The sequence below is a fragment of the Ascaphus truei genome, chromosome 8, assembly GCF_040206685.1.
Source record: "Ascaphus truei isolate aAscTru1 chromosome 8, aAscTru1.hap1, whole genome shotgun sequence".
Lineage (NCBI taxonomy): Eukaryota > Metazoa > Chordata > Amphibia > Anura > Ascaphidae > Ascaphus > Ascaphus truei.
This window is the reverse complement of record NC_134490.1, coordinates 22,857,870-22,885,504: the sequence shown is the minus strand read 5'-3', so window position 1 is coordinate 22,885,504 and position 27,635 is coordinate 22,857,870. Positions and strand designations below refer to the sequence as shown.

The 27,635-nt window shown below is 41.3% G+C and overlaps 2 protein-coding genes across 5 annotated transcripts in view; both read left to right on the top strand.

Moving 5' to 3' along the window:
* MICU1 (mitochondrial calcium uptake 1) overlaps positions 1-27,635 on the top strand; it is a 170,132-nt gene that overhangs the window by 37,481 nt on the left and 105,016 nt on the right. For 3 of the 4 annotated variants that reach the window (XM_075610785.1, XM_075610784.1, XM_075610783.1), the window contains exons 4-5: positions 830-992; positions 9,698-9,741. In XM_075610785.1, coding sequence (XP_075466900.1) covers positions 830-992; positions 9,698-9,741 — 207 coding nt within the window. Of the gene's footprint in view, positions 1-829; positions 993-9,697; positions 9,742-11,990; positions 12,013-27,635 lie in introns of those variants that run through there. The other variant, XM_075610786.1, reaches the window with a different exon arrangement.
* Positions 22,220-23,713, top strand: LOC142501000 (uncharacterized). Its single transcript, XM_075610241.1, is given in 2 exon segments — positions 22,220-23,265; positions 23,267-23,713. Coding segments are annotated over 2 exon segments (1,236 nt in total). The 5' UTR covers positions 22,220-22,476.

Genomic DNA, 27,635 nt, shown 5'->3' with positions numbered 1-27,635 from the left:
CATAAACTAACATACTCTGAATGCTCAGATTGCTGCACTGCAGCATTATCCGTTTTTCTTTTTAACCTGTTGTTTCTTTATTATGATTTTTGTTAGAATTTTGTCACATAACAGCATTATAAAGAGAACTTGATATAAAATGCAAGAGCCTCTGCACACTTACAGAAAGATAGTATACATTTTTTCTACTGAATATTAGTCAAGAGATGCAGAGAATTGCAAATATATTGTATATTAAATGAATCCGAATGTGTTTTTTGTTGTTGTTGTTTGAACCAGACTATTTAGGGATTTGAACCTGCGGAAAGAATGGATAGCACTTCCACATTTCACAAACAAGACTACTTCACGCTCTGTTCCTCACCATTGGCACCACATAAAACCTCTGCTTGCTATAGCAGGGGTGTGCGAACTAAGGCGCGTGCCCCCCCACCCCCACCCCAGGGGGTGCGGGAGATTTTTCTGGAAGGGCGTGGGCGGTTGCAGAGGCCCTGCGCTCTTCCCCAAAGCATTTAAATTATTTGACGGGGATCGTGTGAGGCCCCAGCAACAGTTCACGTGCCGAGATTCAGCCGGCCGTGACACGTCGCCATGTGACGTGACATCACACGCGCCATTTGACGCGGATGTATGGTAGGCGGCGGGGGGGGGGGGGGGGCGTGTGAGCCGGAGCAAGAAAGATGGGGGCGCACCAGCAAAAGTTTGCGCTCCCCTGATCTATAGTATACATCATTTTTTTTGGCAGTGGAGGAATTGCACTTTTGTAGCTGGAATTCTTCAGAAATGGGATTGTTTGAATCTAGTTTTGTATTTTTCATTTTTTTTCCAGGTGATGGAATATGAGAATAGAATCCGAGCTTATTCCACTCCAGACAAAATCTTCCGATATTTTGCTACTTTGAAAGTGATCCATGAGACCGGGGAATCCGAAGTGTTCATGACACCCCAGGATTTTGTAAGGTCCATAACGCCCAACGAGAAGCAGCCAGAAAGTAAGTACATACGCTGCCCCAAATCTTCCTTCCTTTATTGGGGAAATGTCCCAATTAAACTCCATACGACTCACCAACACGTCTCATAGGAAAGCTGGTTAGAGCTTTTGTTTTCTCCTACGGTCAGAGCCCGCCCCCCTCCTTCCCACTCCCGCCCCCCTCCCTATCCGGCTCCCTACAGACCGCATATCGCGGTCTGTGTCTGTCAGCGCCCCGCCTGTCTGCAGTGCGGGCACGCTGACAGAGGGAGCGGGGCCTTAGCCTAATTCAGATCAGAGGATGAGACTTCCCCCCACCCTCCCCCCCCCCTTATTGTCCTCCCATACGTGATGGAATCTTCCTTTTACATGTTGGCCAATATTGCTTGATGTCTCCATACTGTGCTTTAAATGAAATGTAACAGACTGCATGTAAACATGAAAGTAGCCGCACATTGGACTGGATTGACCTAATGGTAGTGAAGGGTCGACTAGATTAAAATGATGTGGTTGACGTTTTTATGTATGTTTTGCATAATGGGAACCCCGCCCCCCACAATATTAAGTATCTTAGAAAATACAATATGCTTTTAAGTGCTAGTTAAGGTCTTTTGTCGCCAGCTGCGGGCAGAATGCAAAAGCATTGCAACATTGTGAGTGTCCACTCGCAATTTAAGAAGATGCAAATGTTTTTTCATTAATATTTCTATAAAAAAAAGTCTGGAGAATTTTTGTTTCAGGATAATCTCCGTTTCGTCTTTGACAAAGAATAAGCTAAAGTTTTTCTGTACAAAGTAGACTGGTTAGGAAGGGATTTCAGAGCACATACATTACAAAGTAAAGGAACCTAAGAGTTATTTGTATCATTAATTGATTGGTGCCACAGCCAAAATTAAACCAGATCACACCATTTTTGTGAAGATGTTTTATTTAAAAAGCACAGTAGCTAAATGTTGCAGCATAATTGTAAAGTACTTGATGTTGTATTGTTTGCAAACACTAGCACATAAGGTTAAATAACTTGTTTAGGTGCATTATCCACCCGCAGTAGATAGAGAGAGATTCATCCGCAAACCTGGTGAAAGTTGAAAGCAATTTCTAAAGCAATTGAGTATTTTCACAACTAAGTGGCGTGCAAGCCCTCGAGAATACAATCAGACGTAGCAGCCACAGCAGCATCCGTCAGCAGACACGGCGTACCAGTGACAGGAGAAGCCCCAAAGATTTTATCCTGGGCATAGGAAAATATAACAATTATTTCAGCCATGGGCGCGGGAGAATAGCAAGGAGAGGAGCAATTTTTCAGCCGCTGTGTAATCTATCCAGGCAGGTGGTTCTCCAAGAAATAGTAGTGGGGAGAAGTGCAAAGTTCTTGTGGCAGTATCTGTTCTGGAGCCGTTTAGATGTGTTCAAGGTTGGGACCCCTTTTGAAGGTACAGTACAGGGGCTTATTCTATACCCATATAAACAGCTGTTTTCTGACGAAATTCCCCTTTGAAGTCAGGCCCCTTTGACGTTTAAAGAATAAGTCCCATAGACTCCTTGTAGGGCCAAAGTGAATTTATGGCGGTGACTTATAGTTTGCCAAATATTGGTAATTACATTATTGTAATAAAAATGGCGGGGGATATTAAGTATTTTAATCAATCTGGCGCTTCAGGGGTTAATGTGGCAACAGTTTGACAAAAAAAAAAAAATACAAAGACACATGTTTTGTGGCCTGTTAACCACTTGACCAGGCCTGTGTTGTATGGGACTGATATAATCTAGAGAGAAGGGCATCTGTGTTTTGCCAGAGATGGGATTAAATTATGGTTCTTCTGACACTCCATTAAAAAGGACACTTTTTTAAAGGTAATTTCAAAGCATTCCTGGTAGGGTTCTACAGAGCGCCAAAGGGTGTGACTAACCCTACTGTTCAAAAGATAGGAACTATGGAATCCTGCACCTGACCCCTATTCTGAAGGACATTATAATAGTTTCAATGAGACAAATGCAATAATGCCAAACACAATGTTTTGGAGGTGGCAAGGGACAGATACCAATTTGTCACTCATTTAGAAATCCGCCGGTCAAAATTAGTATTGTTACGTTTGGCAAACTCGCCTGAACCTAATGCTGTAACTCACACCTGTCTAATTGTTGGAGAAATTACGTCATGAGGTCTTTCATATATTTATTCAGACTTTAAACGTCTTTCTTTGGGGGAGTATTTTTTTTTTTTTTTTTTTGCTTAAGTCGTAAATGTTAGCCCGAGCTGATTTTTGACAGGTTTGTGGTCTCATGTTGCTTCAATGGGACAAAAATGGTGCATAAGGCTTAGCATACATAAGGTTTAGCATTCATAAGGCTTAGCAAGAAGTTATTAAAGTGAGAATTCAACAAGAGGTGCGTTTTGAGATCAGACACGTGAGTTCTCATCTTTCTTACGCCAGTGACCTCTGTGAAACACCTGGTAAGGTATTGGAATGTCTACTTTGTTTTTTATCCTTTCTATTTTAAGAAACTGTTCTGCATTTATTGTAACTGTATCTTCTTTTAATAATCTATCTGTAATCTAAAACGGTGTATTTGTGTGTATCTATGTACCTATATATCGGGACAAATGTCACGCATGCGCAGTCAGCGCTCGCCGACTGAACATGCGCTAATAACGCTTGCCAATCAATCATGCGCTCGCCAGCGGAATGGAAAACCAGAACAGCACCCCCAAAAAAACTTTTTTTTAAAGCAGCCCTTGTTTTGCTCCTTTTTAAGAGACCATCTCAAGTCCCTGTTTCTCAATCATAAAAACTACAGATACATTGTTCTTTTTGTTGTATTCTTTGTTTGCAGAGTACATCAGCTGCCCTCTTTAATCTAACGGATAAACATAAGTAGCTGATATGCTTGAATTCTGAGGAAAGAACCTAAATGTTTTGTGATGTCTTAAATTGTTGTTCCAGATTTGTTACCCATTATTTGGTTTAAACTAATTATATTGCCATTAGCCAAGGGAATAAAGTGAAATAAAAACAATTACTGAATAACCCTGGAATTAAGCAGAAGGGGTGAGAGGGAAGGATGTGTTGTTGTTGTTACTGTTGTTGTTTTTATTTTTTTATACATAAGCACATACTGTAAGTCCAAATTTAAATGAAAAGTGATTGATTGCATCATTATAAAGAAGCTTATTACAGTGATAAGTAAAACTGCCCTTCAATTCAGCTCTCATGTCGGCGTGTACAGTGCATGTAAATTCTTGCAGGTCTCCATGTATACTGTGAACAGAAGACAAGCTGGTGGTAACAATATTATTGTTTATTTGTAAACCGCCAACATACTGCGCAGTGCAGTACAAGGGGGGGACAGAGTGTCATCAATGACATAAACAGAATGACATGCAAATAAGGATAGAGAAGGTAGTGAGGACTCTGCTCCTGAGGCCTCGGTCCCGCTGCGCTCGTTGGCGCGGGCGGCAATGTAGCGAGTTCCCCACCAGCAGGGGAATCCTCGCGAGCCGGTCCCGGTCCCCCCTGGCGGCACAGCTGACTACACGCTGTGGCGCGACAGCCGCTAGGAGACACAAGAGAATGGTGTTTCTTAGCGTTGACGCGTCACGTGGTGTGGCTGTGAGCCAATGGGGAGGGGAGGCTTCGGGAGCAGGAGAGGCTTCGGGGAGCGGGGAGGAGTGTGGAGTGAAAGCAGGTGAGTGCCTGTCTGTGTGTGTGTCTGAGTGCGTGCGTGCCTGTCTGTGTGTATATGTGTGTGCCTGAGTGCGTGCGTGCCTGTCTGTGTGTGTGTGTGTGTACCTGAGTGCCTGCCTCTGTCTGTGTGTGTGTGTGAGTGCCTGCATGTGTGTGCGCGCGTGTGTGTGTATGAGTGCGTGAGTGCCTGCCTGCCTGCCTGCCTGTGTGTGTGTATGTGTGTATGTATGAGTGCTCCAGCCCGAGTCCGTGGAGGGAGGGAGGGAGGGGGGGGGGGAGAATAGCGGGAGGGAGTGGGGGGAGAGTAGCAGCTCCCTCCTGCAGTCCGTGGAGGGAGGGGGGGGAGAGTAGCGGGTCCCTCCACTCAAGCCACGCCCCCCCCTCCCTGTCAAACCTCCCACCTCCGGCTCCCGCTCCCTACAGACCGCATATCGCGGTCTGTGTATCTCAGCGCACCGCCTGTCAGCAGTGCGGGTGCGCTGACTCTGGGAGCGGGGCCTTAGCCTGAGAGCTTATACTCTAGAACAGGGGTTAGCAACTCCAGTCCTCAAAGGGCCAACAACAGGTCAGGTTTTCAGGATATCCCTGCTTCAGCACAAGTGGCTTGCTCGAAGACTGAGTCACTGATTGAGCTGCCTGTGCTGAAGCAGGGATATCTTGAAAACCTGACCTGTTGGTGGCCCTTGAGGACTGGTGTTGCCCACCCCTGATCTAGAGGGAATAAAGGGCAATAGAACAGGAAGTCTAGAACAGTGGTGCGCAAAGTGGGGGGCGCGAGATTTCTGCGGGGGGGGGGGGGCGCAGGGTTTACAGAGGCACCACGCGCTTACCGAAGGCAATGAAATTAAGTGCTGGGGAAACGGCGAAGTTATCTGTAAACTGCACTTACCTTGGCTCAGATGGCTTCTGGAGACGTGTCGCCATGGCAACGTGACGTCAAATGATACTGTAGAGAGGGGAACAGCCGGCAGGGGGCGCAGTGAAAAAATATTGCGCTCCTGTGGTCTAGAACATTTGTGTACAATTCCTATCTTTTGGTCCCATAAAACAATTTGTAGATTTAAGTGTTGATACAATAATCTGTGCGAACATGTATACAATGAAATATCTGCCATGTTGTGTGACCAGTGCAGTGCAATAGAATAACCCATTTAAAATTAGCTTTTCAATTAATTAAAGCTTTTATATAAAGTTCAAACCAACTATGTATTTACCATTGCAAGTTACAGTAAGTATATCGTCCATTCACTGCCCTTCACCCTCTTATCTGTTCATACTCTAGTTTGGAGGTTGTCTAAAGAGAAGATACATGAAAGATTAAAAAAATCTCATTGATTAAAACTGTACAGCCAAAAATGAGACACAGCAGAGCGACATTTAATGAAATCGGATAATTTAACACCTATTGTATGTGGGTTGTGTTGCTATTGATTAGCGGTGAGAAGCTTTGTGCGTCTTGGTTTTGTAATCCTGTGTCTAATTTTAATTCTTAGCCTATTGAGATGAGGTCAGTGCTGGACCAGGTCTTGCCGAGGATAGCCCTAATTGTTTGGAAATAGGTGGTGGTCAAATATTTGTGTGTGTGTGTGTGTGTGTGTGTGTGTGTGTGTGTGTTATATACATTTACACCTGTCTTTTCCCCCCCCTCCCTAAGGCATACCGTTCACTGGTTTTTTTTTTGTTTGTTTTTTTCTTAATCCGTTTAAATCATCTCTGCCTTTTTGTTGAACAACTTGACATTTCTGCAGTAAATTAAAATACCCATCACTCACGGTAAACATGCTGATTTACTCTCCTTTCTCAGCCGCGCGTTGACACTGTATGAATTTGTGACAGATGCCAGCATAAGCTCTTCCGAAAAGGCAATTGAATGCCAGATCCAGTGCAGCCTGCTGGTTTCATAAGGAGAAAATATAGTGCTGTCACTGAAAGGGCGGATTTATCTAAAGACTCCTTCTGTGGCTGCAGTGGGAAGCGGTGGTTTCTTGTGCCGAAAGCAGTGACCTGTGGAGTGGTAACCATAGCTCAATAACTGAGACAGCCCTGCTGGGCCGTGGGCAAGTCCCTTTATCTACCTGTGCCCCAGAGATTGTACATTATTTAGCGTAAAGGTGCAGTCTCACTTAGGACCAATATAGAAGATGCTAATACAGTAACAATGGATGACATGGTCTTAATAAAAAGAAAATCTCTATACAAATGTCAAGCATTCTGAGGGCCCCTCTTTCTCAGTATAGATCTTTGCGAGTCTCTTATTCATAGTGCATATCTGTTATTTGTACATAAACACACCCACCGGAAACCCTTGATTGAGGGTAATACTTGCTGGAGACACCAGTGGCCAGGAGCAATGGCAATTCTGTTTTCTTCTTATCTGTATTGAAAAGAAAAAAAAAAGCACTAATTCCAGGGACACAGTATTCTTATGGTAAGAGCTTTTTAATACTATCCTTAGGGATGAGGCTCTTCCTTTGGGCTTCTCTGTGTGCCAAAAACCGTAATAACACGAACAGGAATACAAAAACGATGAGCAACAGTGCACTACCCGAACAAAATGGTGGACTCCAAAAGGAAAAATGTATTTGCCCTTCATAAAACAAACGGTACGGTGCATCCTCCTACGCGTTTCACACTGTCATTTTATCGAGGAATAACAAACCGATCAAGATCAACAGTATTTATAGTCTCTTGGCATATGAGGTAATGCGTCTCCACGTTCAATTGGTTTACTTGTCATGGAGTATACGTTCGTGTATCCGTAACTCGGGTAACCAAAAACTAAACTAATCGTACATCCGCAACTAAAATCCACCAAGAGACCTATGGACTCATCTGTATTTTAAGAAATATCAAGTCTTTGTAAAGACAATATAATCTATAATCAATATCAAGAATATTGTGATCAAAATATCTGTCTACTTATAAGGCAAGGGACATCCTAGTTATTTTAGCTTCAAAGACATCGAAGTATGATAAAAACGAAGACCTCGATCTGTTTGTAGCTCCTTGATAAAGCGCGTAGGACGTTTCGCTGTACCTCCATTTTATGATGGGCAAATAAATGTTTAATTCTTGAGTTCACCTTTTTGTTCTGGTAGTGCACCATTGCTTATCCTTCTATCACTTAGGACCAAAGTGAACTAATGGCAGCCACAAGGTTACAATGTATTTGTGGTGCCTGAAGTATACTGAGACAAAGGCCAATGTTTATAAAGCAAGGCCATGCCATAAGTCAGGGGTGTGCAAACTTTTCTCTGTGCGCACCCCCGCCTGCTCTCCTCGGCGCCTTGCGTGCTCCCCCCCCGCTCGAACCAGCGTCACATTTGACGCCGGGTTACCAGAACGACGCGTCGCTGGAAGGGAAGCAAAGTATATTATAGAGGCCTTGCGCGGTCCCCTGGCATTTCATTTAAATCCCTGGGGGGGTAGGGGGGGGGAGCGCGGGACCTCTATAACTGCCGCGCCCCCCAGTTTTGTGCACCGCTGCCATAAGGCATATTACAGCTCATTTAGGGGATGGCCCTTTAAGGAAATGTATAATGTAGTCATTTGATCTTGATGTGACTGTGGAAACACATGGCACACAGCTTTGTTTGGTGTGTATATGTGGGTAGTTATAAAGACAAAGAAAATAAAAACCCAATAATAAGAAACAAATACAACGTCTGACTTGTTAAACCCCCCTCCCAGTAGCACACATGTAAGAAAATAAAGCTTCTATAACAATAGCTTCTATAACAAAACAAGGATGACATTTTCCAGCTACTGTGTTCACAAAAAGCCAGTCGTGTTGCCCTTTATAAAATATCACGGTTGTGTTTGTTGGATGTGTGGTTTTTTTTTCTTCCGAAGGCTGAACGCTGCTATTACTCTAATTGACGCAACGGATTCCCCCCTCCCCCTGCTCCACCTATAAAGCGTCACAGACCTCCCTCTTTCTACACCAGGGGTGGCCAACTTAAGTCCTCAAGGGCTGCCAACAGGTCAGGTTTTTAGGATAGCCTTGCTACAGCACAGCTTGCTCAATCCGTGATGGAGTCACCTGTGCTGAAGCAGGGATATTCTGAAAACCTGACCTGTTGGTGGCCCTTGAGGACTGCAGGTTTCCACCCCTGTGCTACACCAATGTACCACCATGCCCCCCACACCCCAATTATCAACCAAGTTATATGGCCTCTATAAAATTTAAAAAAAAAAAACCTTCGTTTTAATAATGTCACCTATATATCTGTGGCAGCTGGTCTTGTCCAAATATTTATTTTTTTCTGCCACAAAATAAGGATTACCGTGTTTGAGACTAGAAGGAGATAATAATTGGACAGGTGCTGTTTGAAATGGCAAACCTGAAGCATAATGTCCTAACTCCGTTATTTATGCAGAGTAATTATTTGTTTTAAATGGCATTCTTTCCCGAGCCTAATAGGTGTGTTTGCATAGTAAATTAGAGTTTTTTTATTGTATTTTTTTAAATAGATTCCAGATGCATTTTGAATCCCAATTTCAGCAGTAAACGGATTTAGTGCTTTATTATATCCTAGGATCACAAGGTGCTTTACTGACTTTAACATCCCTCCAGTTCTTCTATGTTCATTTTTTCTTACTATAAAGGTGTGAGTGTCTGCGTTTTAATGGTTCAAGCTTATTTAAAACCAAAGTGATGTTAGGTTATGGGCACCATGGGTTAGTTTTTGAAGCTTGATAATACATGTTCCCAAAGTTAAAGTATAATAACCTGATACCGGGGTTACCAACTCCAGTCCTTAAGAGCCACCAAAAGTCCTTACCCTCTGACTGAGCCACCTGTGCTGAAGCAGGAATATCCTTAATACCTGCCCTGTTGGTGGCCCTTGAGGATTGGCGTTGGCCACCCATGGTCTAAATTCTGCCATGTTGTACAGCTTTGGAAAGCCGTTCTTAGCCAGTTATTGATTTATTTATTTTTTCCAGTTTTTTCCATCTTGTTTCTGAACACCTTGCAAAATATGATGTTTATTTTTAATCCTTGTAATCTCAAGCAAAAATGTGCATCTGTTTTTCACAGATTTGGGCCTGGATCAGTTTGTTGTAAAGCGCTATGATGGAAAGGTGAGTGTATTTCTGTCTTATTCTGTGTGTAGCCAGAAATTCTATGAACAACCAAAGCTCCATAGACCAATCCAAAGGTTCATAGAATAGCTTTATTATGGGGTTATCCACCATTTTGATTATTAGCTACTGATAATCACTGTACTAGTTGTATGACCTTCGTTTAATCTATTTATTCCCCCTCCTCTCCCCCCCCATGTATCTAGTTTATTTATTTGTTTTTTTAACTTCTTTTGACATAAAATCAAATTTTTATTAAGTATATTTTTTTAAATGTGTTTTTTTTTTTTGCTTTTTTCCGGAATATATTGTTCCCTTTGCGTGAGAATTTTTGAAATTACTGTTAAAGGTTTTAATTTGTATAGCAATTTTCAGATTAATAACTCGTATGTACTGTATAATTGCGAGCACCAAACTTGTCATATTATCTACCAGCTACATACAAGTTATGGTCTATAAATGCTTAACCAGAGGTGCAATTAATTCATTAAACGTGCAGTGTTCAGTTAAATGGGATCGATGAAATCAATTATCATGTCTACCTTGTAGATGCAGCTTAATTTGCAAGGGCAGATTGTGTTCTGTTATGAGGGAATATATCATACCAGCGAAATATGAAGATCGGAATAATTTCAAGTCTAGTATTACCGTTAGATTGTAACACCTTCTCTTCTGTATTTATTGTGCCTTCTTGTTTTTCGATGTACATTGCTGTTTAGGATATAATATATAAAATTAATTATAAGAATTTGGATCCATGAAATGTATTTCCCTTCACTCTAAAGGACCTAGCTTATAATAATGCTGCGTCTCTCCCTTATCCTGAAAACTGAAAATATATGTAATTCTGTAATAGTGCAAATAAACCTACTTTCTTATTACATATGCCTGCGATTAAAACTGAAGTGGGAAAGGAATATGACTTTGTATACTTAGGCTGCACATTTAATTGCAAAAAAGAGAACATTTTGTGCTAACCACGAAACTATAAATTCTAATGGAGTGTTAAAGTGAAATATCATAAATGTGACTTATACACAGTGTCCTCTTCAAATAGTGATAAAATTAAAGTCCCGTGTGTAGAATGTCCTAAATGAGAACAAAGTCCAGAATAATACTTAAGTCCAGCTGCCAGAGCCCAAAGAGGGGCTTCTACCTCTCTCAAAAGGTAGAGCAGAGGAAAAAGGGGGATGTCCTCTGGCGCGTAGACTCAGCACGCCAGATGGATATGTGGAAGATAGGAGAAACCGTGTAATGCTGCACAAGGTAAACAGAGTGTCCAATATACTGTATATGGAGCACTTACAGATATTTTTCTTGTTTTGGCGATTTCACACCGGACAATGTCACTTCCAGGGATGACCTCCTGCACTCTCAGGCAACCAATTGGATTTATGTTGCTGTATAGGTTTTATAACCAAATGCAGGGATTCCTAGGTTTTCATTTAATTGCAGCTTCAATGATTGCTTATTGTTTACTTTTCTCTTTGTCTGGTAATAAAACAATAACTTGTTAGCCGCTGACTAAATGACATTCATTTGTTTCCTGGCCACCGTTTCTCTTTGTCAGAGGTTCTTATGCTTTATTACTGTGAGGTTTTTTTTTTTTATGCCATATTAACTTGCTTCAGCCTCTCCTTCCTTCTCCTATTGCTGTCAATGTCTGACAGATAGCCCACATTGAAACATTACCTGCCTAAGGTTACGGGTAATATATGATGGCTGTCATCTTTTCATGACTCCTGTTTGTTACACTGTCCAGCAGCCTTTCCCAGGCCTCCAGCTTTTGGTAAACAAGGCTACACTGATAAGAAGTGCTGGGCTTTGTGTCTTCTCTTGGCATTTTTGTGATCGCTGAGTTGGGCTGATGTATTTATTTATTTATAAAATATTTTACCAGGAAGTAATACATTGAGAGTTACCTCTCGTTTTCAAGTATGTCCTGGGTATATGTATAGCAAGCAGGAGTAGCCACTTTAAAACGAATACCTGATTACGTATTATTAGCAGTGCATCAAACCATCTGCTTTAAACCAGCAAAATATTAAATATTCTGGATACTTTTTTTTTTTTTTAATTAGCGATACTTAATGCATTTAAATACATAATTAAAATAACGGTTAATGCCATTTTTAATAAACTGTGCATCCTTTGGTTGTTGTTGTATAGCAGGTTTTAGCCCACCTCCCCAGCAGTGCAAGATATTTGGCAACAAATTATCACAAGCCGGAAAGTGCGTTGCAGTGTTCCCAACAGGAGACTGTGGCTGAGGTAAAAACTGTAACAATAGACAATGTAACCCTTAGTAATGTAAGGTTAAATTTATTTGAGGCCTTCCACTGACTGAACGATTCATTCAGCAGCTGCCATTATTTGAACCCAGAGAGCAGGATATTTATTGATCAATCACAGGAGAACAGATTGTTTAGCAATTTAGGTAATTACTTTTCATTTAAGTTCATCAAATGCTGAATACATTAAAACGTATCAATCTAAAATAAAAAGGGCAGAGTGTAATGCTGCTTTTTAAGATACATGAGCCCCAACATAAATTGCTGCACTGAAGAATACATGATGAGCTTATTTGTGATCTTCTGGCTTTTAAATACAGCATCACAGCTTCACATAGCATTTTCGCTGTTTCCTTTTCTGATGAAGAGGTTACAGTGTACAGTATATACATGATCAATTGAATCTTGCTAGAGCAAGGACATCCATTTTCGCTTGCTGTAAAATAAATAGCAGCATGATGTATTCTGGACACAGCCTTGATATAGTAATGTGCCTAAGGCTGCGTCCATAGGACTGCCGCCGTGCGGAGGCGCGCCGTCCGGGGGGGGGGGGGGGCTGTGATGTCACGTAGCTGGTTCGCCCTCATTAGGCGAACCGCTCACGTGACCGGCCCTGCGCTCCCGTGAGCGCGAAAATCTATCTTTTTAAAAAGACCTACGCTTCCGCACGCTTGCGTGAGCCCCTGCTAAAGCCGCTCTCATTGTGGCTGCAGGGGCTCACTGAAGCGTCAGCGTGCCTCAGCATGTGTCAGCGCCTAAGCGCTGACCCTGGACGCAGCCTAACACTTGGTTAGAAATATGGTGGAACTTTAAATTCACCATTATAGCTTCACGCAACATTTGAGTTGGATGTATCCAATTTTGATGAATATGCTCCAGCTCCCACGTTTCTTCTCTGTAGAGAGAATAACTATTGGAAAAACAGAGTCTCTCTTCTTCCCCCCCCCCCCCCCGTCCCCCATAAATTCTGTCCTTGTTTGCTGATTTGCAATGCTGTTCACTTTGCCCCCATACCCTGCAAAAAAACAAGTAGCAGGAGGGCTTTCTTTTACCGTAACCACTTCTAAGGGTTAATCACACCCCGGCAGAGGGTCAATGGCTGTCATTTTTGAAGATGTCTGCATTTTGTTAGTAAGGCACTGTTCCAGAGAGAGAATAGGCTGGTTAAACAAGACTATATTTTTTTGTTGTTAACACGAAGCATCTTTTTTTCTGGATAATAGGTGGGAGGGATCAGTGTTTTGTGCTTACTGTAAGTAGTTTCATTGCGGATCCATTTTCACTAGCGGTAAGCAAATAGGATGAATAGGAACCCTATTTACTAAGCATTGGTACGTTGTAAGACACTCTGACCCAGTAAAGTAGATAGACCAGTGGTTTTCAACCTTTTGTTTATGGAGCCCTATAATTATATTGTGAAATTCTGCGAAATTCTGCAGAATCCCAACCCCCTCTAATAGCATGCCTCAGATCAGATACATTGTAAGGAACCCCAACCCTCTCTAATAGCATGCCTGAGATCAGATACATTGTAAGGAACCCCAACCCTCTCTAATAGCGTGTCTGTGATCAGATACATTGTAAATAATTCTGTATTTGCTCCCATTTTTAAATTACTTGAAAATTGCAGTGATGCCAGGGGAACCCCTATTGAAAAACACTGAAATAGACTATAAGGGGTCTTACTTAAATGGCTTTGTAAATATGGCCCTACATATCCTTTTTACTCTGACCTTTAGTGCCATATTAACTTTGGGCAGAGAACCACTTGGTAAATCTGGGCTACAGGCAATAAACGGTTGTTGGCATTTACTTGGTTTGATGCTTGGAGGAGTTGCACCGTTTACATATTATAGCCAGTATTAAGCGGACTCTCAATAAAGGCCATCAGCAAGAGCTGTCAAATGTTTTCCTCCTGGAAAAGTGCCGTTATTAAAATTGAATACTCCATTTGTTACACAGCTGTTTTTGTTGTCTTGTTCATATTGCTTTGCTTTTACATAGAAATATGCCATTCATTTGGCAATTTCAATATTTGTTTTAATTTAAATGCTTTGTCTGTTACACTTCAACACGTTCCCTTGTACTGCCTTTCAATAACCATGGCAATCGTAAAACACTTCAAAATGTTCTTTTAACAAACACCTATATAATTTTTTTTTTTGTGTGTGCAAAATAAGTACCTTGTAAATTCCTTTTATCACTAATAAGTGATGTATGTTTTATGTTGGAATATATTTAGAAAATTGTTCAATACGGATTATGAAAGTATGGTAACTTTGTTGAATTAAACTTTACCTAGCTAAATATATCGCGTTTTCGGTAACTTGGAGGCAGTCCACAGGGCACTTTAAAAAAGAATATATGCAGGCTTTTCTTACCTTTTTAATGAAAACTAATTACCTAAGCTGCCGATCAATTAGTTCTCCTGTGATCAATCGGCTAAGGTTCTGCTTGCCCCGGGTTCACGTAATAGCTGCCTATCAGTTTCAATCAATCCTTCAGTCGGTGTAACTCAACAGCTACAATTTATCCTGATATTAAGGTAACATTGCCTATTGTTTACAGCTTAAACTGCTGGTAACATTGGCAACAAATGATCACAAATAGGAAAGTGTTAGATTTTGCACTGCTCAGGAGATGTGCTAAAACCTGCTATAGAAATCAAAGGATGCTCAGTATTTTTAAATTAAAAATTGCCCTAAGAGTTGAAAAAAAAAAAAAATGCAGTAAGTAGCAGAACTTATTTATTAAAAAAAACAACGCATTTTGTCGAGATAATTGTATGATTGTAAAACTTGTTTCCATGTTTACACCCCCCCTGCATATGTTGTTCCCCCTTGCCTCTTTATATTTCTGTACCCCTACTAATTCCCACTTTTCAAAAATAAAAATAGTTTTGAGAAAAAATAAATAAAAACACGCATAGGATATGTAGGCTTCCTCAGTGGGCTCTCCCGTTTGTCGGGCCCGCTAGAACACGGTCTTTTAGGGTAAGTAGATAGATGAGATGCATCACAATTTACCAGGCTTCTGCCTGTTTTATTCAATCACAGGCTATGGGACTGCAACATGTTGGGGCAAATACAAAACAGAGGCCTGCTCAACTGAGCGATAACGAAACAGAAGGTTTTCCCTGACTAGGGTTGGGCGGCGTGGCCGCTTCCCTCCGCTCCAGCACCTGTGAAACTGTGGGATGGGGCTCCTCCGTTCTGTGGCTGCTCTTTCCAGCCTAAACAGGCTAGAAGCTGTCCAGTATCCTGGGAGCACTATATATCGCATTTATTACAACGCCCTGGTTTCTGTCACAGTATGCATGTATATCTTTATTTATATAGTGCCAACAGTGTAGTCTGTGCTTTACAATGATCATGCAGTACAGAGAATTATAATACATTAAGTATAGGAAAGGAAATCCTCGCCCCGAAGAGCTTGCAATGTAAGTGGAATGTTGGGAGAGTTACAGAGACAGCAGGTGAGGGAATAAGTGCAGTCGATCGCAGTGCTTGACCACAATGTGGGATAGTAGTGAGGAGCGGTGAGTTCAGGCTATTGGGCTGTTTGATTTAAGAGGTGAGTTTTAAGGTTGGTCAGTATTAAATTTGGCCTAACACCATTAGAAGGGAGGGATGAGTGTGTCTGGATCCAGGTCCGGGATTCAGAGATATTACACATTTGAATCGATTTGCTACTTTTTAAAAGCATTTCGAAGGTAACGGCCACCATTTTTAATGTCTGTCTAGCTAATTACTTATTGTGTGGATTGTATTGATGCACATATTAAAATGTGGGGGGGACGGGGACTTCAGCTTGAACTGCTGCTTTAATAAAGTGAAAGTTGTAGGGTCAGCACTGATTTAGTATAGGGCTGGTACCATCATATTTCCAACCCTGTGTTAACCCCAATCATATGCCAAGGTTGTCAGGAATACCCACCCAAACTGCTGCTGTTGCATGTGGAAATGGATCACCTTGCCCTAATCAATCCTAATTGATCTTCCTCTATTCTCAAAGCCTTGTGAAGCAAACTTGAGCAGTTATCTGTAACCCACATCTCGTGCTGCAGTGCCATGCAGAGATTGTCCTTCAACTAGTACTTGGTCTTATGCAGTTCTCATTAACATGTGCAAGATGCTTCTCCCCCGAGCTAGCAAGCGCACCGTATGTTTCTTATTGGTAATCTAAGATGCATCTCCTTCATCAAAGTACATTATAGTCCCAATAGCAATACTAGGCAGCTATTTCAATCCCCTTCTTCCTACTTGTATCGTGTAGATCTTTTTTACATAATATAAGCCGCACTGGCAGAATACAATAGAAAAAAAAAAGATTTTCAGCAAGAGGACAGTTTAATGTTTGGTAGAGGAAGGTTATATAAAACGTATTGCCTACTGTAAAAATTTTGTGTCGAAATCATCCAATTTATGTATTGTCACTTTTTTTTTTAGAATGGAAATGAAGTCTGAAAATGCAGATTACTTTCTCAGACTTTTTAAAGCAGCCAAGAAAATGCAGCATCTTTAAAATAGCTTTAGTCCCTACATTATATATATAATGTCCCTATATAATGTAGGGACTTAAGTTATTTTAAAGATGCTGCATTTATGGTGGAGGTAACAAACTACACACAGAACCCTAGCAAGCTCATTTTAGGAGCCCATGAGCCCTCACAAAATATATATCTATATAAGTGTCAAAAAGGAGAGCTATTGAGTGTGGCAAATGTATACTACAAGCGACAGAGAAGCCCAATGCTACATCCAATATGACAAAAATACACAATAAAATACTTGTATACAGGCATACCCCGGTTTAAGGACACTCACTTTAAGTACACTCGCGAGTAAGTACATATCGCCCAATAGGCAAACGGCAGCTCACGCATGCGCCTGTCATCACGTCCTGAACAGCAATACCGGCTCCCTACCTGCACCGAAGCTGTGCGCAAGCCGGGAGACTATAGTGCCTGTTACAAATGCGTTATTTACATCAGTTATGCACGTATATGACGATTGCAGTACAGTTCATGCATCGATAAGTGGGAAAAAGGTAGTGCTTCACTTTAAGTACATTTTCGCTTTACATACATGCTCTGGTCCCATTGCGTACGTTAATGCGGGGTATGCCTGTATTCTCTTGAAAAAGGGTAATTTAGTTTATCCCTTTGGCCAAAGCATTGTAAGCTTGCGAGCCACAACAAGGCAGACCCAGTTCGCAGGTCCTAACACTACCAGATAAAATACTAATATATCTCTATTAGGATTAAAATTCTCATTTGTGGTGGAGGTCCTGCTTGGAAGTTGAAGCATTTGCAAATGGGGCAACAATCAGACCACAAATCTTTCGGTGATTAAAATTGGCCAACAAATTATCTGCCATGTGACAATGAACTTTTAAATGATCATTTTCCAATACTATATACAAGCTACAAGTGATTCAATGAGTATGAGTCTCCCAATGGTATCATGTATGACGGCACATATTACCCGTAAAATAAGCATACTTATGAAAATGTTCTTAAAATAAAGAGCACAAATACTGTACCCTCTGCATAGAATTTCACGTCTGCGTAATAAAACAGTAAAGACACTTATAAAGCAGTATACATTTTCAGATCAGTACTCGGGTCTCTAACATTCCCGTCTCCTCTGTGTTCCGCTCCTACGCTATGTTTATACAAAGAGTTTGAGTATACAGTAGTTTCAATTCTTTTTGTGGAGCCATCTTGGCCTTTCACTTCTGTAAGCAGAGGACAAATGTATTCTTGCTCAACTGGGTCTTCATCTAATCTTAATATTACTAATGAGACACAGACCGGTTCTCTGCAATGAGTCACTATTTAATTGCAACGAACCGGTCTTGCCTTACACCAAAGGAATTCTTGCCTATTCGTTGTATTTGTAGGCAAATTCTGTGTTGGCCGTTCAGCTAGTCTTTGCCCAATCGGCAATATTAGTATTTTTTTAGCTTCATTTAAGATCTCCCCTGAGTGCGGATCTTGCCGCACTGGTTTACTGAAAAACCAAGCCTTGTGAAAACCTCAGAGAGTGAATCCCTGCGCTTCTCCTTGTGAAAACATTGCCTCCTTAGTATAAATTAGTTCTTGGTACCAATGTAATTTAAATTACTGTCCTAGTTAGGGCTACTCCTGTTTTAAAGTTCTACACGAACAGTTATTAGCAATCTTGTAAAGGAGGGTTGCCAACTCCAATCCTCAAGGGCCGCCAACAGTTCAGATTTTAAGGATATCCCTGCTTCAGCACAGGTAGCTCAGTCAAAGACTGAGCAACTGATTGAGCCAACTGTGCTGAAGCAGAGAGACAATGAGAACCTGACATGTTGGTGGCCCTTGAGGACTGGCGCTGGCTTACCCTGTTGTAAAGGATCATGTATACTGTAGAATGTATTCTGCGGTTATGACTGATTGTAGAGCCATGCATTGGTAGGTCTTCAGTGAAGGTGATAAACCGTTTTTTGTATAAAATGTGAATATACTGTACATATTGATATTTTCAAGGTTTTCACAGTGTCCATTTATTTCTCTCAATGAACAAACATATTGTTCTTGTTAATTGGAGAGGGGAAAAAGTAGGTGCTCAAATGTTACCAAATAAACCAACGTTAATTATATTATAACTAGCCTTTGTATGTAGTAGCTTGGGGACTTAATGACTAAATATATTGGGTAAATATAAAATGTATGTGTGTGTGTGTGTGTCTGTAGCTTGTCTGTTGAAATTGCAGGAAGGGCTGCATCGGGAACGGAGCTATGAGAGAGACATGATACACGGAGACTGGAGAATATTTTACCTTTAGTAATAATTGGAGGACAATTCATGAGCATACTACAATTTCAATATTAGACTTCAGTTTTAACATACTTTGCATTCACATCCAGTCGTAAAAACCATAAAGCAGTATTAGCTACAAACCTGATATCTGCACATTAATATCTTCGCTGCCAGCTCTTGTCTTTGGTTTTAGATTTGATTGTAGGTATACTTCAATCTGTCACTAGGAATATGGGCAGCGACGGTTTAAAAAACCCAGATTAGAAAAAGTTGTCGCATTCAGAACCCAGAGGGAGGAATACTTATCTGTAATGTTAAATTACATTTGAGCTGTATAAGAGTGCACAAACCTACCCCCATCCAGGGTTTGGTGTAGGAACATCTTCTAGCATGTCCAACATTGATGTGACTAATGCCAGTGTTACTGAAACCTGCTGTATGTTTAGTCAATTGAATAACTGCTAATTGTTTTTTCAATGAATGGTCCATATTATATTTTTACATCTTCCCAATGGTCGGCATTGAAATCTAGTCAGCCAAACTATCTATCCTTTTTTAGCTGCAGGGTAGTTGAGATGGTATTGATTCTGTCTGTGCCCCATTACCCATTACCCGTCTTTAATCTGCTTTGACATTGTACTTAAGAAGGCCGTGCTACAATTGCTTTGTGTCCACGCACTAAAAGGGCACAGGCGTGGTGTTCCAACAACTACGTCTTGTTAGACTTTGTTTTTTTCTTGTAAGGTATCTTTTAACAGGAGAAAAAACGGCAGTGCACTGTCAAGAAAACCAGGAGGCGGCTCACGGCAGCAAAAGCAAAAATTTATTTATACCATAAAAAGATTGGACAATTGTCCCCCCTAGCCCCAACAAGTATCCACCTATGCGTTTCGGGCTCTTGAGAAAGGGCATTTCTTTTGGTATTGGGCCATTTCAGAAACCATATGGGATTAAGTTAACAGTACAGTACAGGCAAATGTAATGTTGTGGTAGCATTAGTAATTTGTACATAATCTTTGGGATGATTATTAATTTAACAAGAGCGCATTTGATAGTGTTATCTGATTAGATTAAGATTTAGCCATCTATCCATATCTTTTGCCACCTTAACAAAGAGGTGAGTAATTGAGTATATATAATTTTGATAGATCAGCAGGAATATTTATTTTTAAATATTTTGTATGGGGTTTTGCTACTTTAATGGCAATCCCTCCACATTTATATACCCTTTGTTCATCTTTATGGTCTAACCATAACACTTCTGATTTTGTTAATATTTATTTTATATCCTGAAAATGGACCAAACGCTAAAATGCTGTTACAAATAACCGAAATACATTTTTGGGGATGCAAGACAAATGGTAGCACATTGTTTACAAATAATGCTATTTTAGTTCCTTTTTTTAACCTATTTTTATTCCTTCATAATTCTTCAGTGTTCTCAGTTTGTTTGCAAGCGCTTTTAACGCAATGGCAAAAAGCAATGGTGATAATGGACATCCTTGCCTTGTCCTTTTTTTATTTTATTTCGAAAGCTTTTAATATGTATCCAATAGCCATTTTAGCAGCAAAGAGAAAAAAAACAAAGCATTACTGATTTATTTATTTATTTTATTTATTTATAAAATATTTTACCAGGAAGTAATACATTGAGAGTTACCTCTCGTTTTCAAGTATGTCCTGGGCACAGAGTAAAACAAATAATACATGGTTACAAATACAGTTACATAAATGAACAAGGTATACATTTATATACAAGACATTGCATGCACAGTTAAAGAAAATATATATTATGAGCGTATGAAACAGTTACAGACCAGATTAAAGTGTGAGACAGCCTTAGATTTGAAAGAACTTAAGCTGGTGGTGGATATGAGAGTCTCTGGTAGGTTGTTCCAGTTTTGGGGTGCACGGAAGGAGAAGGAGGAACGTCCGGATACTTTGTTGAGTCTTGGGACCATGAATAGTCTTTTGGAGTCTGATCTCAGGTGATGGAACAATAGAACAAAAAAAGATGATGGAGAAGTATTTCTTAAAAACTTGCTTTTTTTGTCTACATGACCAATAAAATATGACGGTATTGCCCCACTGACGCGTTTCACGCCGCAGTGCTTTATTATATATATATATATATAAAACACACGTGTGAAAAAGAAAGTACACAGTACACCCTCTTTGAATTCTATGGTTTTACATATCAGGACATAACAATCATTTGTTCCTTAGCAGGTCTAAAAATTAGTTAAATACCTCAGATGAACAGATGAACACAACACATGACATATTACACCGTGTCATGATTTATTTAACAAAAATAAAGTCAAAATTGAGAAGCCATGTGTGAAAAACCAAGTACACCTTATGATTCAATAGCTTGTAGAAACACCTTTAGCAGCAATAACTTGAAGTAATCGTTTTCTGTATGACTTTATCAGTCTCTCACATCGTTGTGGAGGAATTTTGGCCCACTCTTCTTTACAACGTTGCTTCAGTTCATTAAGGTTTGCGGGCATTTGTTTATGCACAGCTCTCTTAAGGTCCCGCCACAGCATTTCAATTGTGTTGAGGTCTGGATTTTGACTGGGCCATTGCAACACCTTGATTCTTTTCTTTTTCAGCCATTCTGTTGTAGATTTGCTGGTGTGCTTGGGATCATTGTCCTGTTGCATGACCCAATTTTGGCCAAGCTTTAGCTGTCAGACAGATGGCCTCACATTTGACTCTAGAATAGTTTGGTATACAGAGGAAATCATTGTCGACTCAATGACTGCAAGGTTCCCAGGTCCTGTGGCTGCAAAATAAGCCCAAATCATCACCCCTCCACCACCGTGCTTGACAGTTGTTATGAGGTGTTTGTGCTGATATGCTGTGTTTGGTTTTCGCCAAACGTGGCTGTCGTGATAATGTCATGAGATATTGGGTATTTTTAATCCCTTTGGTGCTTGAGGGGTTAATGAGCTACACTTGTGTACAAAATACCAAATGCTGGGTTTGAAACTGGGCAGGACTGTTTTCTGTCTGCTCTGAATTTCAAAGTATTCTGTAGAAAGGGGTGGGCTTATGATGATGCCTTAAGAAAATATTGTATCTAAGTCTGGAGGAGATTGTTACTGGGCAGATCTGACTAGGGGCATGCTTGGATAGCATAGCAGACCTCATCTTCTGATCCAGTGCCTCTCTGGGGAAAATCCATAGCATGTGGTAATGTACTGTATAGGATTTTCTGTTTTACCCCTTCTATTTTAAGAAGCTGTTCTGCCTTATATTGTAATTGTATGTTTATTTTTTAATACCTTTTCTGTAATTCAAGCACTGTATTGTTATATATATTAAACCATTTAATAAGTAATGCTTTGGGCTCTGAATGAACTTTGTGCACGCTGGAGAGAATAACTTGCTAAACTCAGGCACATGTTACTACAGCTGATTTTGTGTTAAAGTGCATAGTTTTTCCTAGTGACTGACCTGTGTGAGTCTTGCGAGAGATCACCGCTCAGTACCCCAAAGCGATTACTCAGTGCTATTTTTATAAAACATACAAGCAGACAGTTTCGTTCTCCCCCCCTCTTGTTTTTCTTTTGCTATCTTTTTATTTTGAGTAAAGTGTAGTGAATATGGCTGCTTTATACTGACTCCAAACAAAAGAGGCACTGATGGCTCTGTGTGAGGAGCGTGATCTCCAAGGTCTGGGTAAAAATAAAGAAGAGCTCGTACAAATCTTGCTGGAGAAAGATACTGAGCAAGATGCTACACTGGGCCAGGACGACCACAGCAGTGGAACGGAGGGTGGCTTAGCCCTGGAAATTGCCCACGGGTCAAGGAACCCAGGACTATCATATTCCGAGGACTCCAGCAGTTCTCAGCCTGCCAGTGTCTTGGAGGTGTACTTGCAAACTACTCTCAAGTACCTAGGACCAGAGGATGACGCAACGCGATTGCAGCTCATCCTCCAGTTCCAAGAACGCGAAGCAGAAAGAGAAAGGCAAGCTGCAGAAAGAGAAAGGCAAGCTGCAGAACGTGACGCAGCGAGATATGCTGCAGAACGGGAGGATGCGAGATATGCCACAGAAATAGAAAGACAAGATGCAGAACGGGAGGACGCGAGATACGCGGCGGACCTAAGGCACCAGCTGGAACTTGCCAAGCTCCAGAGGGAACCGCCAGCACCCAGCAGCGGAGATTCCAGCCCGTTCAGGCCACGGATGGAGCATTTCCCCAGCCTAGCGAAAGATGGGGATCTGGACACTTTCCTGCGGGGGTTTGAAAAAACCTGCAGGCAGCATCAGTTGCCACGTGCCCGGTGGGCAGCATATCTTACACCCACCCTTAATGAAGGAGCCATGAATGTCGTCGCAGATCTGCCGGAGCACCTGGACCAAGATTACGAGGCCATCAAAGCTGCATTGCTGCACCGTTTCAACGTCACCCCTGAAACCCACAGGCAAAAAGTTCAGGGCCCTTCAGCACGAGGGTCCCGGCGGCTTTTCTGAGCTGGCAGGGCGTCTGACATCTCTGTGCAAGCAATGGGTTGGAGGGCTGGAAGTTGAAAGCTTTGAGGGGTTATTGGATCTCGTGGTTCATGAGCAATTTTTAACCCTTTGCCCACCTGAAGTGAGAGAGTGGGTTAAGGACCGAGATCCTAAGTCAGCCACAGAGGCCGGCAAGCTTGCAGATTCATATGTGGCTAACCGGAATCCAGAGGTTAACAAGGGAGTCCCGGGGTGGAAGAGGGGTGAATCCTGTGAAACCCCACAACGACTGCCTTTTAAGCCTGCTGGGGCTTCATCGGGGGGGGGGTGGGGAATCCGCCACCTGGACAAGGAGATCCCCGCCAGTGTTTTACCTGTCAAAAGCAGGGGCACATCAGCCTCGACTGCTCAGACCGGATGAAGCCCGCCGCTGCCTCTGGAGAGGATCACCACTCGGGAGTACGCCTAGGGGCTTGTGTGGTATCTGGGTCGCGAGAAAACAGAGGTGCCCACATGCAATCCGTCCTGGTGGGTCAGAAACTCACCCAAGGACTGAGAGACTCTGGCGCTACCCTTACCCTGGTGCGGCCAGGACTGGTGCGGCCCGAGGAATCATTCCTGGGAGGGTTCTGCATATGGGGGTGGCGGGAGGAGGCCGCCACGTTTTGCCGGTGGCAAAAGTATACTTGGATTGGGGTACTGGGCAGGGAGTGCGGGAGGTGGGAGTAATGAATGATATTCCTGCTAATGTGTTGCTAGGTAATGATCTTGGAAAGATGGTTACCTACTATAAGATCGCTGTGACCCAACCAGCTCAGGGACCCGCCGAACAACTCCAGGTACTAACGGCCGCTGGGTACTGGGGAAGGGTGATTGACAGGGGTCGCACCGGAGTGGGGGGGGGGGGGGGTGTGGGAGCCTCTCCATACCATCTCTCCCCATAAGCCCGACCGTCCACCAGGGAAAGAGAGAGGGGCTGGGAGAGACGTATACCGCCAGACCACGAGGCACAGGGACCGTCCGCCGAGGGAAGAGAAAGCAAGGCTGGGAGAGATATATACAGCAAGACCGCGAGACACAGGGACAGTCCGCAGAGGGAAGAGAGAGTGAGGTGGGGGCAGATATATCCAGCAGGGGAAAGCAAGACAGTGAGGCACAGGGACAGGCCACAGAGGGAAGAGAAAGCGAGGCTGGGGGAGATATATCCAGCAAGAAAGAGCAAAACAGCAAAGCAGAGGAAAGGGTAAAGGTTTTATTTGTTTGAGCGCGGGACTAGCGTGTAAGCCAGTCCCTTCGCTCATCTTAAGGAGGGAGATGTCATGATAATGTCATGAGATATTGGGTATTTTTAATCCCTTTGGTGCTTGAGGGGTTAATGAGCTACACTTGTGTACAAAATACTAAATGCTGGGTTTGAAACTGGTCAGGACTGTTTTCTGTCTGCTCTGAATTTCAAAGTATTCTGTAGAAAGGGGTGGGCTTATGACGGTGCCTTAAGAAAATATTGTATCTAAGTCTGGAGGAGATTGTTACTGGGCAGATCTGACTAGGAGCATGCTTGGATAGCATAGCAGACCTCATCTTCTGATCCAGTGCCTCTCTGTGGAAAATCCATAGCATGTGGTAATGTACTGTATAGGATTTTCTGTTTTACCCCTTTTATTTTAAGAAGCTGTTCTGCCTTATATTGTAATTGTATGTTTATTTTTTAATACCTTTTCTGTAATTCAAGCACTGTATTGTTATATATATTAAACCATTTAATAAGTAATGCTTTGGGCTCTGAATGAACTTTGTGCACGCTGGAGAGAATAACTTGCTAAACTCAGGCACATGTTACTACAGCTGATTTTGTGTTAAAGTGCATAGTTTTTCCTATAATAAACAGGGACCTGAGGCCCTGGCGGATATTTTAGTCTAAGATCTTTTATGATATCTGCATAACCTCAGGTGGTGGCGGTGGTATATTGGGACGGCTTGAGGAGAGATACAACTCATTTGAGGGACCCCTGAGTGGGCGAAGAGTGGGGCAGCTTGCGGGTTGTGTATTGATCCTTGATTCTGTAAGAGGGGATACTGTCCATTTGACGGACCTTTGCGGAGGTGAAGAGTGGGTGCGCTTGCGAGCGTCGGTATTAACCCTTGTCCCGTATACAGGTCGCGTGCTAGCAGGGGGTCGTACGTGACAGTGGCGCTGTGCATTATGGCCAAACATCTCCACTTTGATCTCGTCTGTCCAAAGGACATTGTTCCAGAAGTCTTGTGGTTTGTTCAGGTGCAACTTTGCAAACCTAAGCCGTGCTGCCATGTTCTTTATAGAGAGAAGAGACTTTATGTTGTATGTATGTTTTGCAGCGTTTCTTTAAAGTTGACACTTATCTCAAAACGTTCTAGGGAATGGAAAAGATGATTCCATGTTTTTAAGTCTAACGCTTTTTCAGCATCTAAATGGAGTACAAAACCTTTGAAATGTTTTTGTTTATTTGACATCTTGGATATCAGTTAATAGTTTCTGTAAATTACTAATTGGATTTCTCCCTGATATATAACCAGTCTGGTCTTTGTGGATAATGTTTGTTAGGATAGACTTCCATCTCTCTGCTAATTGCTTTGTAAAAATATTATTCTCTGAATTTAGTAGATCTCTTATAGTAGCAGATTAAAAAGTCTTTTGCCATTTCTCCTCTTAGAATTTGATTAAATAAACTGGTAATTATGGTTGCTACTTCTCCTATAATTAACTTGAAGAATTCTGACGTGTGTCTATCTGACCAAGGGGTTGGCAATTTTTTTTTTAATGTTTTCCCTCCTTCTGTGGAATTATTTAAGCTTTCTAGTTGTTTTGGGATTACTGTAGGGGGCTTGTATATATTGCCAGAATGATTCTTACCTGTTTTTATTTTTCCCTTAGCTTAGAGTATAGATTTCCATAAAATGTTTCCAGTATATTTATAATTTCTTCCCCATTGTTTTTCAATTCACCATTTTTATTTCTCTGTCCTGTTATTATCATTTTGTGATCTTTGGCCTCTAATCATACAGTTCATTGATTTCCTAGTTCTATTTCCCAGTTTAGCAAATCTAAAATGTTGTACCTCAGAGTAAAATTCCACTTTCTGTTGAACTTGTGTTAAATAGGATATGGATCAACTTCAGACCCTCTCACCCCTTGGTCTAAACGAGGGTTTCATATACTCCTCCTTTCTTTAGAGGGATATTTTTGATATACTTTTAGGCTAATATAAATAGTAATTGGATATTTTTCTTTTTTAGTTATTACGTTTATATTTATTTTTATATATTTTTTTATTATTTATAAATGATATTTAATTATATATACAGATGTTATGATACATTTGGGGATCCAGGTATATAGATATAATCACCCTTTGGACCTGTATTGACCATTATGGGCAGGTCACCTAGATATCTTTCACTCCTACACAATTGATTTATATTGGCTTATATGAGTATGACCGATTAATCCACACAACAATTATAACACAGTAATTATTAAGTTTTATTTTTATATAGCTATAATTACCCTCATGACCTGTATTGACCATCATGGGCAGGTCATTTAGATATTTTTCACTCCTACACGAAACATATCCCTTTAATTTGATTCATATTGGTTTATATGAGTATGACCAATTAATCCACACAATAATTATGACACTGTATTTATTAAGATTTATTCATACACAACTCACATTCTGTTTGTATACCTTGTTAATGAGTATGACACACAAATTCACATATCTAATATGACACTTTTTGTTTATTTATTTTATTATTTCCTTATTTAATTTTATTTATTCTATTGATTTTGGTATTCACTAATTCTTTGTTCACCACTGACCGGTCGTCCTCACTGGTTGGTCCACCCTAATGAGAAAATAAATAATATATTACTGCATAGTAAGATACACCCATTATAATATCAATATGTATTTTTTCATGTTTTTACTATACTTACCTGGTCCTGTCTTATTAGTAAGACACATCGATTGTAACACCACTATGTAATATATTAGCCTTTTGAACTTACCTGTTCCTATCCTTAAGATGCCATATAGACAGTTAACTATGCTTTAAAAAGTACATCTGTCAGCTACTCTCACCATAACACGATGGCGAAGTATACTGATTCATTTTTGACCCGATTGGATCTCGGGCATAAACCACGCCCCCGTGACTCATAGGGGGCGGGATTTCTTTCCTATAAATATCATCCGGCATAGCTAGGAAACACACTCCTCCCCTTGAAGAAGCGTGTCAGTCTAAGCGAAACGGTCGTCGGACGTGGTGACGTCATAGGCGACGTCATCAGAAGTGGCAGC